Source organism: Anabrus simplex, chromosome 1, assembly GCF_040414725.1.
Source record: "Anabrus simplex isolate iqAnaSimp1 chromosome 1, ASM4041472v1, whole genome shotgun sequence".
NCBI classification, from domain to species: domain Eukaryota; kingdom Metazoa; phylum Arthropoda; class Insecta; order Orthoptera; family Tettigoniidae; genus Anabrus; species Anabrus simplex.
In genome coordinates, this window is record NC_090265.1 from 1,238,900,286 (window position 1) to 1,238,919,480 (window position 19,195).

At 37.8% G+C, this 19,195-nt stretch overlaps 1 protein-coding gene across 8 annotated transcripts in view; it reads right to left on the reverse strand.

Moving 5' to 3' along the window:
- pHCl-1 (pH-sensitive chloride channel 1) overlaps positions 1 to 19,195 on the reverse strand; it is a 1,475,408-nt gene that overhangs the window by 340,246 nt on the left and 1,115,967 nt on the right. For 2 of the 8 annotated variants that reach the window (XM_068225457.1, XM_068225462.1), the window contains one exon: positions 13,733 to 13,816. The exons of the other annotated variants lie outside the window; for them this stretch is intronic. In XM_068225457.1, the coding sequence (XP_068081558.1) occupies positions 13,733 to 13,816 (84 nt within the window). The remainder of the gene's footprint in view (positions 1 to 13,732; positions 13,817 to 19,195) is intronic. 8 annotated transcript variants of the gene reach the window in all.

Consider the following 19,195-nt stretch of genomic DNA (forward strand, 5'->3'; position numbering starts at 1 on the left):
CTTCCCATTCCTAGGCCTTTCCTATCCCATCGTCACCATCAGACCTATCTGTGTTGTTGCAATGTAAAACAAATTGTAAAAAAAAAAAAAAAAAAAAAAAAATAACAACTTTTAAAACAACTCACATACCCAGGAACTGACACTACATATGACCACAACCCAGTGGTTGGGAACATGAAGCTTAATCTCAAGACCATTCACGGAGGGTCAAGGACGATGCTAATAAATATAAACAAGGTCAAGAAAGTCCAAGGTTTGCTGCAGAGTCAAGGTTGATCTTGTGGAAGGCCTGAAATGACTAAAAGATAAGGAGCACAATGTAGAAGAGTTGTGGGCAGGCATGAAGCAGGTGCTCATCATGACAGAGACAAAGTATTTGACAGCAAGGATGAGGAGGAAGAAACAGCTGTGGATGACGGATGAGATTCTGAACTTAATGGATGAGAGATGGGAGAATCATAACCAAGAGCGATATGACCAGGTACATTAGGAAATAAAAGCCAAGATCAAAGCCGCTCAAGAAGAATGGTTGTCATCAAAGTGTCTGCAAACTGAAGAACTATAAGAGAGACATGACAACTTCAACCTGCACAAGAAGATCAAAGAAATGTTGGGAATGAAGAGAAAGCATGGTCGGTGTACACTGAGCTGCTACTTGAGAACGTCAGACTAGAGTAGCATGGTGAGGTTGAAGCATACACTGATTCCCAACATATTGCAGGAGGACGTGCGGTGAGTTGTTGGACAATTGAAGAATGATACGACCATAGAGCCAGATCAGTGGACACTGAAAATCTAAAGCTGGTGGATGACAATAGCACTGATGTCCTAACAGACCTCTTCAAAGCACTGTACAGAACTGGCATATTTACAAATGATTGGCTTAAATCTGCCTACGTCACTCTAATGATGAAGACCACTACAAAGTTATGTGTGGAACACCATACAATCAGCATTGATGAACCATGTTCTGAAGATCGTTCATGGCAGAAGCTATGCTAGATGCAAGGAGACACATTCAGAAACACAATTTGGGTTCAGGAATGGCTTTGGGATGTGAGATGCACTGTACTGCATACAGGTCCTTGTACAGCAGTGCCAGTATATGAACAAGGATCTGTATGCATGTTTTATCGATTACAAAAAGGCGTTCGATAAAGTACAACACGGTAGACTGCTAGAAGTGCTAAGGAAGATCGGTCTCGACAGCTGAGACACTCACATCATCACAAATCTGTACTGGAACCAGAAAGCTATTGTCTGCATGGAAGACAGCCTGTCTGAAGAGATTGAAATCCAGTGAGCAGTCCATCAGGGTTGTGTTTTATCTCTTGCTTTTTAACACCTACTGACAGGCAATACTCAATTAAGCACTGGAGACAGCCATACACCAATGGAGAGCGCATCAACAACATTTGCTATGCAGATGACACTGTGCTGCTAGCAGATAGTGCAGAAGATCTTCAAGCATTGTTGGAGAGAGTCAACTGCTTGTAACAAGTGGGGCCTCAAGATAAATGTGAAAAAGACCAAGTTCATGATCGTGAGCAAGCTAAGGTCCATCCAGGAAAGACTCGTGCGAGACACCGAGAAGATCAAGCGTGTTCGACAGTTCAAGTACCTCAGCTCTAATCTGAACCAACAATGGGAGCTTAGTCACGAGATCAAGGCAATAAATGAGCATGCGCACAACACCTTCATTATAATGAAGAAGCTCCTCAGAAACTGGAACCTCAATCTAGATTTAAGGCTGCGAGTGATCAGGGGCTATATACTTCCTACATACTGTATAGAATGAAAGGGTGGACTCTAACCCAGGTCCTATGCAAGAAGCTGGAAGCCTTTGAAATATGGGTCTGGCCGAAGAACCTGAGGGACTGGTTCGAGATAAACATGATGTTGGTTTCCATGTGGCAGACTCAAAAACTAGAATGGCCATGATGATTGCCAACCTTCGACATAAGACGGCACGGCAAGAAGAAGAAACAGAAAAGAAGAAGAAGACTCTCCCTTGGTATGATCTCTCAAAATTTTTGAATTAATTTTTCCTTTGCATCTTCAAATATTTGGCAGCTTTTGTTCACTGAAGACTTCAATAGGCTATCCTTCATTTGATCATTTGTAGTGTTCATTCCATAATTTCCATGTTTAATGTTTAATCGTCATCAGTTTTGTCTTATTAACTCACATTTCAAATGTGCTCTCTCCTACACCCGTGTTTAGTCTGACACAGCAGGTTGGTATCATCTGACATTGCCCAGTGAGGTTGTAAATAAAGGTTACAAATCTCTTCATATGGTCATTAGAGTACTTAGGGGTAGTAAGGATGTAAAGGAGAGGGCATATAATTGATTGGTGAGACCCCTTAGAGTATGGTTATGGTGTATGGGACCCTCACAAAGATCACTGTTCTTGATTCGAGAAAAGATACTAAGGAAAAGAGCATATTTTGTTCTGGATGATTTCTGACAAAAGTATCGTGTTACAAAAATGTTGCAAATTCTGGGCTGAGAAGACTTGAGAGTTGGTTATGTGAGTATTTAGCAGCTGCAGTAAAGATGAAAAGGGCATATAAGTCTCTGGTAAGACCCCAATTAGAGTAAGGTTCCAGTGTGTGGGACTACTTGATACAAGAACTGGAAAAGACGAAGATCAAAGGAAAGCAGCATGATTTGTTCTGGGTGATTTCTGACAAAGGAGTAGTGTTAAGAAACTGTTGCAAACTTTGGGATGGGAAGACTTGGGAATAAGGAGACGAGATGCTCGATTATGTGGTATGCTTCAAGCTGTCAGTGGACAGATGGTGTGGAATGACATTAGATGAATAAGCTTGAGCGGAGCTTTTAGAAGTATGATAGATCATAATATGAAGGTAAAGTTGGAGTTCAAGGGGACAAATTGGGTTAAATATTCATTTATAGGACAAGGAATAAGGGATTGGAATAAATTATCAAAGGAAATGTTCAACAAATTTCCAAGTTCTTTGAAAACATTTAAGAAAAAGCTAGGTAAACAATTGATAAGGAATCTGCCACATAGGCAGCAGTCCTAAATGCAGATCATTGATGACTGACTGACTGACTGACTGACTGACTGACTGACTGACTGACTGACTGATTGATTCATTGAAGGAAATGAACTGCTCGACTAAGCATTATGTTATGGATATTGATTCCCATTGAAATATTTGTCCTGAATGAGTAAATTCATAATTCCAATATAATTGGTCCATTATTGGACATTATAAATTTCCCAGCTAACTCATTCTTGGTTGCCAACATTTCACCCCAGTGTGCCAATCTGGGCTCATCAGTTGGTAACTAGCACACCTACCAAGAAGCATGGCTAGTGCATACCATGGAGGCCCCTGCATAGGCTAATTGGAGCCAACAGCAGTGCCAATGTACTATGTGAGGCTTTGTCTCATTTACAAACATTAATACCTGGTAGGCTATTACATGATATGGACACTGATTCCCAGAGGGTACCTGAAATATTTGTCCTGAATGAGTAAATTTATAATTCCAATATAATTGATCCATTATTGAACATTACAGGTGTGCTAGTTACCAACTGAGGAGCCCAAATTGGCACAATGAGGCAAAATGCTGGCAACCAAGAATGAGTTAGCTAGAAAATTTATATCGGATAACAGACCAATTGTATCGGAATTAAGAGTTACGTTCCAATCTGACAGTGGGAAGATGGCATGGAATGACGGTAGATGAATAAGCTTGAATGGAGATTTTAAAAGTAGGAGAGACCATAATATATAGATAAAGTTGGAATTCAAGAGGAAAAATTAGGGCAAATACTCATTTATAGGAAAAGGAATTAGTGATCGGTCTAGAAAGCCAAGAATAACAGCCGAGAGGATTTTGTCGTGTCGACCACATCACATCTCGTAATCTGCAGACCTTTGGGCAGAGCAGCGGTCGCTTGGTAGAACATGGCCCTTCGGTGCTGTTGCCCCATGGGGTTTGGTTTGGTTTTGGAATCAGGGATTGGAATAATTTACCAACGGAAATATTTGATAAATTTCCAAGTTATTTGAAATAATTTAGGATAAAACTAGTGACCAACTGATAGGTAACTGCCACCTGGGTGACATCCCTCAATGCAGATCAGAAATGATGAACTGAGGAATTACTCTCAAAAATAAGAGAACAAGCATCAATGAATAAGTGATGATGATGATGATGGTGATGTATGCAACAGTATTAATTTCTGCTTGGCTGTCTTTGAGATGGTAAAATACTTTTCATGTTTTCTTATCAACTTTCAAAATAATAATAATAATAATAATAATAATAATAATAATAATAATAATAATAATAATAATGAAATTAAGCTGCTTCTATTTCAGGTATAAATATGTTACCATATGTTTTCTTTTAGGTAGTTTATAAATTTATTTATTCAAAATTAATTTTGACTGAAAAATCTGACAGTTATAAAAATAAAAACTGTTTTTTATACAATTCTTTCTTGAAAATTGGAATGTTACTTTTCTTTTTCACCTTCCGTTGCCATTTCAAAGTTGTTAACTCTGAGAATTTCTTGCACTCAAAGAAGTACATGTGAGTAAGTTGGATTCTGTTCAAAATTTCTTTTATTATTAAAATGTCCAGTTTATTGTTAATGGATTAAAAAAAAAAAATATTGATTGATAGTGTGATTGGTTGCACTTTATGTTGATGGTGTTCAGTAAATCTGTATGCAATGATGCAATCCTGAGGCCATTTTTCACAGATGAAAGAGTATTTGAACATCCTTCTCCATACTTTTAATTATTTCTGCTGAAAATCATCACATTAGAGAACCTTGTGACTTTTAGATGTACTACAAGCTCCACCTTGCTTTGGTGTTTATTTTTATACATACTGCAGGCTCAAATTTTCTGCTGATTGATGATTGTATTATAACATAATTTTTACAGCATTACTCCCATCTTTTGATACTAAATTCCTTCACTTGAGAAAAAAAAATCCACTCTCTTTTACTGCCTCTGGGAGAAGTTTTGAAATCACATGCAAAGATTATTAAAAAATCTTGTTTTTAATCTTGTGATTCTCGACATCATAATGGAGAACAATCGCATCCTATCTCATGTTCAACTCACTTTTAAAATCATATATAGAAAACTAGGAATAAGAAAAGTAACACATAATAGGATAAAAACAATGACAGATCAGCATTGAAATTTGGAGCTGCTAAAAGAGGAGACAAGGAAAAAATTGAAAACACAAAAGAACAAGGGCAATCTTTATACACTGACATCTTCAAATAGATAGATCTCTTCCCATCAGTACCAGTTTTTCCACATCAATTTCTTCTCAGCCTCCGACAAGCTAATTTCTGACTCCCAGCTTCATCAGGAGATGGGCATCAACACTCAATAAGAGGTCTGTACTGATGTGGAAAGAGCAGGGTAAAAATAAAGTGGGATAAAGATAAACCAAAAAGGAAGAAACAAAACAATAAAGAAAAATTGATAGGCAAAGAGGGGTAGGTGCAGAATCATCACACAGTATATCTTCAACCTATCAACCTATCTTGTTGATATTAACATTTGATCAGATCAACAGATAGTGGATGATCAAAATGAATACTGAGATCCACACATTCTGTGGGAAGTCAAGTGTAATACTGGACATCTACAACAAACCACTGTAATGGATATGGAACATGGAGAGAGGGGCAGGGATTATGCAGTGAAGGTGAGACACTCTTGGGAAGACATTTCAACAGTCAGCCGGTCAGAATCTGGCTCCATGAGATGTACAGAAAGAAAGATTTAATAGATGATGTAGTTTACAGTAGTATTGCATTTCAAGTGATTTAATGTTCACCTTTCCTTAAATTATTCTGATGAATGTAAAGGTTGATAAAGAGAAAATGCATAGTGAAGATGATACTGGAATATGTGTTGCAAATATTGAAAAGGAACAAACAAGTGCCAAATCAAGTCAAACAAAAGACCTTTTCATATTCCTATCTTAATACGACTGGAATATATCTTACATATTCAGTAGTGTGAAGATATTTAATATAATGGCAACTTCATGCATAGCTTTAAATTGCATTATCATAAGTGTTTTGAATATTATTTAAATGAAATGATAACTGTTTGTTAGTGAATGTGTGGGTTTATGACTGCTCTCAGTCCCTTGTTCTGATAATTTTTACCATTTTTGTTGGGGTTTAATCTCTCCTTTTTCTCTTCAACTGGGTTTGGATCAAACAGTTTGGGCTTAAAATGAAAAGGTGTGTAAAAATTTCAGCAAATCACCATTCACATTGGGTGCTGACAGTGACAGTATTCAAATTAAAATTAGTTAACAACCATAAGAGTCCTAGTGTCACAAATCAACAGTAGCTATGTTTGTTTCCTACTAGCCTATGTTTAATAAAAGGCAGCAGAGGTCTCTATTACTTCTTGTTTCTTTGATTCACATGCTTCTCTATTTATTCCATCCTCAAGCAAAATCTACAAAATGACATACCCTTAAATTACTTCATGATTGCTTCCAATCTTATATTTATAGCAGCCTCCCTAGTTATCTACTGCAGTAGGCCTATGATGTATTCATGGAATTCTTATGCATTTTTCCCACACAGTTTCAATTATGAAAAGTAGGAATATAACAAACATTTAGAAAACTTTCCAATTGGTTGTAGAAACAAAGTGCCTCCATAATAAAATAAAAGGCACTTTATAATGAAATTCAAAATATCAAGCAAATTGATTACGTAGTTTGAGCTGTGAACTGTTAGGTTGCATTTGGGAGGTGATGGATTTGAACCCCACTATTGACAGCCTTGAAAATGGCTTTCTGTAGTTCCCCATTTTCATACCTGGGCTGTACCTTAATTAAGGCCATGGTCACTTCCTTCCTAGTTATAGCTTTTTCTCATCGCACTGTCACCAAAAAAGCCGTCTAAGTTGGTGTGATATTAAACCACTATCCAAAGAATAATTCGAAGCTCATTCTGTGAATCAGAGGTAGTGTTGGTCCCTTGATTCCAAGATAGCAAGTTCAAACCAAGCAGGGTTGATGGATTTTTTAAATGAAGAAAAAAGTATATTTGTCACTTCATGTTGTGCAATGTTGGCATGAAGATTTCTGGTGTTTACCCAACAATAATTAAAACTCAGTCACAGGTTGCCCAACAGTGTTCCAGTTTCTCTGCCATCTTCAGAGCCAAATAGAACATTAAAACTGACAAGTAGGAAACTTAAATGTCATCAAATCAAAACAACTTTCGTTAAGGCTATATGTCTATTATATAGAATTTAAGATGAGCTTCAAAATATACTCCGACACATTTTAATAATGACGGTGGCTATGGTGGTGGTAGTACTTGATACATTTTTAGAGAATATAACAAAGAATTTTATGAAGAGCCGCATAAAAGAGGATCCAAGGAGACAGAGCTATCAGAGAGAAGCAGTCTCTACAGTAATAGATAGATAAGTAAAATTAAAATCCATCTTTTCAATACTAATATTAAACCAAATAAGTTATAACATTTACTTGGAACTAGTTTCGACGCTGGTGAGCATCATCTTCAGCCAAATATGAGAACGGGCAATCGTAAATATACATATCAGCATTAAATCAATGCACATATAAACACTCTTAATATGGGACTTATGATGCCCAAAGAAGCATCTGGAGAATAAAACTTCAAATAATCACAATTTCAAAACCTTGAAGTCACGATTAGCATGACACTTAACACAGTATAATCCTTTTCACTCAAGTTCGAACTTTGAAAGTATTGAGTTCGACTTAGAACTGTAAGATTCTCAAATAAATAAAAAGTCTTGTCATAAATGAAATGTTATAGAAAGGTCAAACCACATGTAGAGTTTCTCTGTAAATATGACAGTCACAATTAGAATGACACTTAATTATTTTACTCAAGATGGACTCTTGAAAGTTCTGAGTTTTACTTAGAGTAGGAAGATTACATATACATACATACATATCCCACGTCGTTCCGTCTGAAGCGATGGGTCGGTGAACAAGGCTTCCCCACCAGTTCCGGTTTCTGAACTTCTCTCCTTCTTCGATGCTTTTCAAAGTATGTCCTCGCTGTTCAATATCAATCTTCACCATGTCCTTGTACCTGAGTCTTGGTCGCCCTCTTGGTCTTTTGTCTTCAAGTTTGAGATCATACATTTGTTTTGGTAATCTGTTATCTCCCGTGCGTCGCATATATCCATACCATCTCAGTTGCTGCACTCTTATTCTGTCTTGCAGTCTTACAACTCGAGCCTGCTTGCGGATTTCCTCATTACGGACTCTGTCTCTCCATGTTTTACTGATCATGCTATGGACAAATCTCATTTCTGCTGCCTGAATTCTACTAACATCTTTATTTCTCATGGTCCATGTTTTGCAACCATAGGTCAGAATTGGTAAGTAATAGGTTTCATATATGACTCTCTTAGATTTTGTTGGTATTTTCTTGTTCTTATGTCTTTAACTATTTTGTAGAAGTTGCTACCTGTCTGAATTCTCCGGGAAATTTCCTTGTCTATAGAACCAGTATCAGAGATAACACTTCCAAGATATTTGAATTGATGGTTCATCTGTAGCTGTTTCCCCTCCATTTCAATGTGTCCCATTGGTTGTCCGTATCTTTTCATGACCATAACCTCACTTTTCTCTTGGCTAAAGATGAGTCCATATTCTTTAGCAGTTACTTTTCTTCTTTGTTTGATAGTTGCTCTACGTCGCACCGACACAGATAGGTCTTATGGCGATGATGGGAGAGGAAAGGCCTAGGAGTTGGAAGGAAGCGCCCATGGCCTTAATTAAGGTACAGTCCCAGTATTTGTTTAGCAGCTACTGTCCAGGAGTTTATTTGTTCTTGAAGGTCTTCTTTAGAGTCTTCCCAGAGTAGGAAGATTCTCAATTTAAATAAAAGGTCTTGTCACTATTGATCGGAAGCTGTGGATAGTTTCCTTTAACTTGAATATTGAAATCTATTTAAAAGGGTGGAAGTTGTAACATTAATAACTTCAAGGGAATTTTTCTCAGTTCAATGTGGGGTCAAAGGAGTAAAAAGAAAAGTAAAATATGCAGGATAAACAAGGGGAAGTAAAAGTTGAAAATAAAATTAAGTAAATTGTCAGGCTGAAAAGGAAAGGGACCAAACCTATGAAAAATAATGTTATTTGCTTTTCGTCACACTAACTACTTTTACGATTTTTCAGAGATGCCGAGGTGCTGGAATTTAGTCATGCAGAAGTTATTTTACGTGCTAGTAAATCAGACGACATAAGGCTGATGTATTTGAGCACCTTCAAATACCACTGGGCTGAGCCAAGATCGAACTTGCCAAATTATGGTCAGAAGGCCAGCATCTCAAGCGTCTGAGCCACTCAGCCCAGCCCAAACCTGTAAAAATGCCACCAACATGTTTGGCATATGTTCCGTCTGCAGGCAAGAGTCAAGGAGGCCAATTCATTAGCATTTTTCATCCTATGTTCAGCCCAGTCCCTTAGTTTAGTGGGATCTAGAACTGCAACTTGTTGCAGATTGGCTTGAATTACTGAAAATATTGTATATTTTTTCTCAGCATCTGCCCACTACTAGAATGTTTTAGAGTCCTTTTTCACATCAGGAAACCTTCCTCTCACTCGTTGGAACAACAGGGTCTGCTCGAGATGATGCAAGTAATTTTGAAGTCATGATTAAAACTCTAAAAAGGAGATAAAAATGAGAAGTCAGTCACTAAAGAAGAATTTTGAAAAACTGAAATCTCCTGAAATGACTTTTAAGGCTTCAGTGTGGGGAGTTATTCTGGAAAGAATCAGTGCTGTCAGTGCAAAATTACAGTGTTAAGAAATTGATGTGGGTACAGTGGTGAACTTGTACATCTGTCTATAACTTCTTTCCTGAATGAAAATGTCATTTAATATCTACAGAAGTGTTCGTGAGAAGAATATTCAAACCATTCAACAACTGGTAGTCACGGCAGTCATGGATGACCATCAACTGGGGAGGGAGTATTCATTTATTGTAATCATAACTATTACACAAATTTAAAACAATCAGTGGATCTAATTCACAATGCCTGCCGAATGAGCTCATAGTGCCCACACACCCGCAAGACCTCTGTATCTAAAACAAATGAAAAAGTCCAATTTAACCTGGCAGGCTTGATCTACAAATAATATAATTACTTTCCATTAAGATATTGTAATAGATAAGCAGACGGTCTCAACACCAAGCTGTGGGACTATGAAAGACCATTAATAATGCCACATCCAAATGCATTCGATCAACAGTCAATCAGCTGTATTTTAATATATTACATACAGACATTTTATAGAATTGGGACATAACATGAAAGATTTTCATGTTTGAATTTTTAATGTTGTTGTATTGTCATCTTATTTGCAATCTTTTAACATATAATACATTTTAAATAATGTCTTTAATGCATGTGATTTTATCCATAAGCTGAAGAAGAGAATTTAAAATTTCTCGAAACATGTAGGTACTTGTGTGTGTATATATGTAAATGATAGTTTAGATATATAATACATTCTGAATTGTATTGACAAGGTGGAACCTAGACACAATTAACTGTAATAATTAAGTCAATATGGACCATTGGTGGCCATCATGGTCAAGTTAACAGAGATTCTCATTATAGGCCGTTCATGGCTAAAGAAAAGCTCCACAGTACTGAAGAGTCAGAGCAAACTGGTAATTCCACTGTGGAAAGAAAGTATGATGTAGATGAGAGTTCCATATGTGACTGAAAGAAAAATAAAACTTATCTTGAGCAGACAAACAGTAACCACCAAGCATTTCATGGATAAAAGGCAAAGTTCCAGAAATTAAAACAGGATATGCAAATATGTGACTGAAAAGAGACAGTTTGGATACGCAGTCACAAGTGAAATGTATTGGCTGAAGGCAAGTTACAGGTTGTAAGGCTAGCCATGGATGGCTTGCATGCATTTGAACAAAATAACTTCAGTTTTTGTAGGAAAATGAGTACTGCACAGTCTCCCAGGCAATTATGAAGAAAATATTGTGAATATCCAAAGATTTGTTATCAGTTTGTGCCAAAGGAATTTTTATTTACTCTTCCAAATTTGTTATGCAGATGAGATGTATTTATTGTGTTGTAATATTTGCAGTTTTCAATATTACACTGACTGACAGAGCAAATGCAACACCAAGAAGGAGTGGTCAGAACTTTATACCAATTGCAGGGTAGACTGACGTCACTGAGGTATGCTCATGATGTGAAATGCGCCGCTGTGCTGCGCACGTAGCGAACGATAAATGGGACACGGCGTTGGCGAATGGCCCACTTCATACCGTGATTTCTCAGCCGACAGTCATTGTAGAACGTGTTGTCGTGTGCCACAGGACACGTGTATAGCTAAGAATGCCAGGCCGCCATCAACGGAGGCATTTCCAGCAGACAGACGACTTTACGAGGGGTATGGTGATCGGGCTGAGAAGGGCAGGTTGGTCGCTTCGTCAAATCGCAGCCGATACCCATAGGGATGTGTCCACGGTGCAGCGCCTGTGGCGAAGATGGTTGGCGCAGGGACATGTGGCACGTGCGAGGGGTCCAGGTGCAGCCCGAGTGACGTCAGCACGCGAGGATCGACGCATCCGCCGCCAAGCGGTGGCAGCCCCGCACGCCACGTTAACCGCCATTCTTCAGCATGTGCAAGACACCCTGGCTGTTCCAATATCGACCAGAACAATTTCCTGTCGATTGGTTGAAGGAGGCCTGCACTCCCGGCGTGCGCTCAGAAGACTACCATTGACTCCACAGCATAGACGTGCACGCCTGGCATGGTGCCGGGCTAGAGCGACTTGGATGAGGGAATGGCGGAACGTCGTGTTCTCCGATGAGTCATGCTTCTGTTCTGTCAGTGATAGTCACCGCAGACGAGTGTGGCGTCGGCGTGGAGAAAGGTCAAATCCGGCAGTAACTGTGGAGCGCCCTACCGCTAGACAACGCGGCGTTATTGCGTATGATTCCACGTCACCTCTAGTGCGTATTCAAGGCATGTTAAATGCCCACCGCTACGTGCAGCATGTGCTGCGGCCGGTGGCACTCCCGTACCTTCAGGGGCTGCCCAATGCTCTGTTTCAGCAGGATAATGCCCGCCCACACACTGCTCGCATCTCCCAACAGGCTCTACGAGGTGTACAGATGCTTCCGTGGCCAGCGTACTCTCCGGATCTCTCACCAATCGAACACGTGTGGGATCTCATTGGACGCCGTTTGCAAACTCTGCCCCAGCCTCGTACGGACGACCAACTGTGGCAAATGGTTGACAGAGAATGGAGAACCATCCCTCAGGACACCATCCGCACTCTTATTGACTCTGTACCTCGACGTGTTTCTGCGTGCATCGCCGCTCGCGGTGGTCCTACATCCTACTGAGTCGATGCCGTGCGCATTGTGTAACCTGCATATTGGTTTGAAATAAACATCAATTATTCGTCCGTGCCGTCTCTGTTTTTTCCCCAACTTTCATCCCTTTCGAACCGCTCCTTCTTGGTGTTGCATTTGCTCTGCCAGTCAGTGTAAATAAGAAAAAGTAAACCAATGGTGGAAAGCACATAAAATTATCTGATGATGGCAACAAAATATAGAGAATACACACGTAATGTTTACAAGATTATAGAGGATCCCTAGTAACTACTGTGCTTACATTCAGCTACACACTGCCATAAACATTTTCTTCCTGTCCCACATTTATTCAGATTAAATAATATTAAAATAGATTATTCCACTTAACCTTAGGGAATACCATGCAATAAAAACTGGAGAGAAATACAGTGTAATTTCTGTAATCAGCCTATTGTAATTTGGCTTGCTACTCACACTTGGGTGAACAACAGTAATTTCACACAAAATAATACTGAAGTGATTTCTCAAATGTTTGACAGATTTGCATGCACACTATACATTGGTTTCCAAACAGGTTCTACATTCATACTCTCAGGACAAAGTTTAAGATAGAGGATAGGACCACACTCATGCTTTCATCAGTGATAAAACATTTACTTCTTATTTGACAGGAAAAGTGTTGCAAGCATTATGCTCTGAACTTCCAAAACACCATAAAACATCTGACATTTTCATTACTTTGAAAAAAAGATAGGTTATACACAAGTTTACAGTTTGATATGTTTTGCATGGATACTTTATCAGGCTTCATGCAGATGTTAAAACCATTTTCCACTTACAAACCTGCATCTTAGACTCTGTCCCGGAAGTGTTATTTTTTATAACTACACATCATAACACTCTAGTCCAGATTGCTTAAAAGACAGTTTTGATCAATATCATGTTCCTGTAAGTACTCAATTCAGAGGAATACTTCACTATTCAAATAAAGTAAGGATTTTAATACTTTTACAGTTTAAGAAATCAGCATGCAAAAATAATGAAAATAATGGCATGGAGTAACTGTTTAGCATATGCATACTTTGCAATATAGTATGAAGTGAATTGTGATAGAAGTGGTAAGATAAAAGAAGGCTGAGAAAAGAACCATTATTCAAGTGTGACTGTAAAAATGAAAATAGCAGCTGTAAAGTCAATGTGTACTAGGCCAGCCAATATAATGAAATATTATATAAAAGAGAAATATTCAATTTATAGTAAAATTATAGATTGTCTGTTGTGTTGTGTGGTCAGTGGTTTAGAACTCTTTCAGACATTTTACCTTGCTCTTCAAAACGTCTCTGGCACAGAGCACACCTGCAGTCTTCAAAGGTAACTTCATCTTCATCAGACTCGTCATAGTCGACTGCAAGAGAACATGGATAGCTCTCTTGTGGATAGAAACTAGCTTTACCAGCTGCTTTGGAAGAGTTGCTTGTGACAACTGTCATGCTAACTGGATTATCTTCTTTTCTTAAAGAAATTCAGATTTAGAAAGACAGCTGAGGCTACTTAATGGAATGCAAGGAAAAATAAACATCTTTGGAAAATAAATTAACAACTGACTAAAATTAAGATTACGTACGAACTATCTGAATGTTATGAACATCTAAAGATTAATATGAATTGATTTTCTTGACATATGACAGCAGATGGCTGCTTATTTTAATATAAGTACATTTGTATTATTTTTTATAACTTCTCAGCTTCTAGGAACTGTCCACTAAATCTGAAAGTTAAAAACAATGTACAAAATGATACTGACCTTTCAATCTTTGCAGTCCAAGAACATCTCTCCCAGTGTCAATAAAACCACACTTTTATTACATCTTTTCTTTTAAACAGCACATCAAAGGAAGGTAACACTTTGTTTAAGAAAGAAAGGCTTACTTATAAAAGCTTTACATGTCTTGTGCTTACAAGAGTAATGGAAAGCAAAGCAAAGCAAAGCATTATACATCAAAACAAATAATACAAGAACAAAGCTGCAATTACAATCACAAAAGCCTTCAACCTTTCGTATCAAACAAGGAATCAATCTAAATGTCAAGCACATGCAAGGTACCATACATTTTAACAGAGTGCAGTTTTACTAGTTTAAACAACATAAATTATGAATAATATGTTTCAGACATTCATGCAAGAAGGTTTGACACTAACTTCTGACATATAAGTCCAATATTCACACACTTTGTTGTTTAGTCTGATATTTATTTTCTGTTAGTACGGTATATATTGTAACTGTTCAGCACCATGTCCATAGGCATGTCATGAGGTCCAACAGGTAATATATGCATTTTTCTGCAACATTTTGCAATATATTTGGTCGTAATGAGTAGTTTTAACCCAGACTGGGATGCGAGTGGCGATACACCAGCTCAGAGGGCAAGGGTGTAGTTACACGCACAGAGAGAAAGAGAGCTCAGTACAGCAAAATTTGGGTCAGAAGGCAGAGTCTATTACAGTGTTTTAACATAAGAGCTGGATATTCTCAGTGATTTCCCATGTATATCCACTGGTGCCAACTCATAGTATTCACTTGTTATTATTGTTATTGTTATTATTATTATTATTATTATTATTATATTATATTATAATATAATATAATATAATATAATATAATATAATATAATATAATATAATATAATATAATAATAATCAAAGTTTTGATACATGCTATGGAAATTTACGAGTAAGGACTCATCTGAACCGCCGTATTTTATGCTAATTAATGACATCAGAAGATAATGAGTGTATCAGTAATGACATTCTTTAGACAGATGTGCATAAATGGAAACCAGATGTTCGAGGTGAGCCACGTGACAGAAACAAGGAACTCTCCATGATATAATAGCCCAAGTGCCAATTTAGAAAGAAAAGCCCACGAGATTATGAGAGATCCAACAATGTGATTTGAATGAAACTCAATCAGTGGAAAGTGGAATTTTTGGGCTACAATTTGACTACTCACACAACTCTGACAAATCATTATTAATGGACTGAATTTTTGCAAGTGGGTGGGGCTTACCACCACTCTAGGTGACAAGCCGGTTTCACTATATAAGAAATAGTCCATAGTATTCCATTCTGATACATTCGACCGCAGTTGTTGCATGTTAGCTGTGAAACTTCATCGGTCAGTGTGAGCCAGTGTACTCAGTTATTATAATTCAGTGTGACTGAAAAATATTCTGCGCTATTCACTTTGAATTGTTGTGTTCAACTTAAGTCTGTGTTATATCAGACAATTCCACGTGAATATATAATCCAATCATACAGGATGAAAGAAGGATTTTGTGTGTGAGTGCAGGTGCTGGTAATTCCCATATTCAGATTCACATATTAAGGGAATGTATACTCTTAGAGTCAGTGGTGGCTCATGTGTATAACATTTAAAGAGCGGGTAGCTTCTGTTGATTGTGCGAACGTAGTGAGATGCTGATATGTTATACGAATGATTAGTTGCCGTGATTAAGACAAGTGCAGTGTCAAAAGGCGCTAATCGAACTAATAGGAAGTACTAGTATAGCTGGGGAATAGTGTCTGAATGGAAGTGTGACGCTCATCTAAAACAATGGAAATCACTACTGTGACGTGTTACAAAGGGAAATGAGTAGCGAGCTACAGAGACTTGAGCGTTAGTCAGTTAGTTCACTTGAGTCCATGAGTGTGTCTAGCCATAGCAGGTTATTTGATGATGCATAAAACATTACATCATTAACAAATTTCCCATTTGCCTATATGTCCGAGAGTGCTCGTCGAACCAAAGTGAGGAATCTACAAGAGTCACGCCTTGTGCCAGCATTCATCTCATCAGGGACTGCCCAGAACGTCCAACGCCAGTTTGCAGATCAAGCCATCATGTACGGGACCCAGAAGGAGAACATGAACCAAGGACTCTCCAGTAACGAGGCTTCTGTGATGGGAGCTTAAATCCCCCCCCCAGCTGTACCTTCTGATGACAGCTGACTACAAACAGAAGCATTAAGTACATTCCATTGTTCTAAGCATGAATTTCATACCACCTGTAAAATATTAAAACTTGTGTATATAATTTTCTCTATCATGTAAATATCTCGAGGATAGGTGAGCATATAGGCATGTTTCAAAGGGAGTGGTTTTTATTAATAGGTCTTTATATGGGTTTCTTCTGTAATTGGGGTAATCACAAGTTTATCCCATGGAATTTCTTGCATGAATTAATTATAAGGCCCCTAGTGCTTGTTGTGTGTGAAGCATTTTAAAGATGTGATTAATACTTCAACAGACATTCTAAATCACTACAGTTCCATTAGTCATTATGAGTCATCATAATATTTAATGTATAATTTGTTTCAATGCTTCACAAGTAAAGCAGATATTACACCCCCTTTTAATCTTAAGGCTGCAACCAGCTGAAGGTGAAGACACGATTCGGGCTGTGATCCATGATTTATATAGTACGTGAGTGATGCGGTGTTAGTTAAATTACCTGGTGAAATAGAGTCATCTAAATGAATGAACAATGTGGTTTGAGATACTAGTGTAGCAGTGTTTGAGATGACAGACTGGAAAGATAAAAGAAGAATATGAATATTATAATCATAGTAAGGCTGACTAGAGCTGGGTCATTGATAAATGATATTTGAGGCAGTCTGTTCCAAAACTCGTCTAATCCACCATAAGTGATTTTTCAGGAAAAGTAAAAACCTGTAATTTTTGTAATATAAGTCTCACTTGTTTAAATGTATTACGACGTGTTCAAGTCCAATGTCATAGGGTTGTCTTACTGAAGAATTATAAACATAATTACTAGAATGTCAATAAATTACATTTGTATTTTGGATAAGACGAGTTTTGGAGCATCCAAAGAAATCAAAATATATTACCTCACACAACTTATTTTAAAACAAGAAAAATGAAAGAATTGAGAATATAATGTAATAAAACTCACCAGTACACTAATACACCTTTTTGCTATCAGTATAATGATATTCACTAATAAATTAAACACAGCAATGTGATTTATCATATTTACATCCTATCCATAGTATTTGGAGAGAATTCTTCCTTTATAGGCTACACTGCACTCACAATAGAAGTAGCTTGAACAATAAAACATCACTTTGTTGTTAATCAAACTTTCAAATCTGTTCCCTCTTCTTGAGATCCATCACAAAGAACTTCTGTTTCTTCAACAAGATTGTTTTCGTCTACAGAAATTTAGGTGAACAGATTCTTATAAAAAGAAAGCAATTCATTCCTTTCCCAATCCATTCCAAAATGCTTTTCAAGCAAACTTTTTAAGTCCTTTACTTTGGCGGGATTCAAGTTTACTCCTGGCAATAATTCAGGTGGCATTAGCATATCTCACAGGCGTTTTCCCTTTTTCACTACCGATTTTCCTAAACCGATGTCTGAGTTGTAATGAGGTTCCCCCCTAAGGGTGACATTTCCCAGTGAGTCTTTGCTAATAACAAATCATTTCACTGAAGAAAATTTAAAATGCCAAGATGCAGGTTTTTTCATCATATTTTCAGCAACCATTTTCCAATTGTTCACCGAGCAGTCTATGCCAAATTTGAAGACTTCAGCATGTTTGCTAAAGAAGTCTTCATATTCTGCCGGATTACAGATTATAGGGTATTTCCGTATCTCTCTCTCGACTTGAGCTCTACCCTGTCAGAGGGCAGAAATGAGTGGCCTGTCATAGGAAAGACCAAGTGAACACTTTCTATATTAGACGGAGCTGTGTGTGTCAAGAAATATGAGCACATTGCAATCATTGTAGAATTGCGGTTCTGTCCTCCGCCGCCATCTGCACAAAGTCGTATAGTTGTGAAGTTTGACAAATAAGTTTGTGATAACCGATGGTAAACTGCAGATGAGATTTCATTAGACCCCTTCTTGAATTCATGATCCATTCATGTGTATGTAAAAACATTCTCCTTTGTTAGCTTGGCATGTGAGGTACCCCTCACAATGGTAAAATTATAAGTGTACAATTGGCGACTGTAATAGGCAATTTGATCTGGAACTTTTGGATTCACAAGATTCTTTTGGCAGTCAAATGAAAATATTGCCATGCTGTCCCTTTCTTCTTGGAGCTTTTTGAAAATTGCTGCAGCCCTTAGTATGTGTACTCTACTGTAAGTTCCAAGAGTAAATCATTCTTCAGTGATACGTTCAAAATTTCAAGTTTCATTTTCTCCTTGAGCTCTATGCACTTTGAGCAAGCGTCAGTAACTGGTGTTCCGAATCCTATGTTGTAGCAATGCATAAATGTTTCACAGAAGAACCACCGCTTCACCCTGAGTTCTTCAGGCGATTTGTTGTTATACATTTTGTAAAGCTTAGCGATGCTTAAATTTCTGGGTAGATACTGTCTGACCGGTGACTTTCCGTGGCAATAGTGACTTTCACAACACTGCAAACTTTCAATGAAACGTTTCATGAAGTGCTTTTCAGTGTACTCTGGTTTGATCCTAGCTCCTTCCCTCTTTTCTGTTGGAAGTTTCCCTGTCGTGAAGTGATTTCTGGCAATCCTCTGAACCCGATCTTTGCTGACATGCAATACATTCAAAAATGTCTTTTGGCAGACCTGAATGTGAAACTGTTCTGTATTAGCAAGTTTTATATACCTTCCGCAACAAGAGCAATATTTTCCGTCATCTTAATACACTCTGTTCACAGCACAAAACTGCATGAAAGAATAACACAGTTCAAGAACAACTCGAAGAGTGGAAAGACTGGCATAAAATGTGGG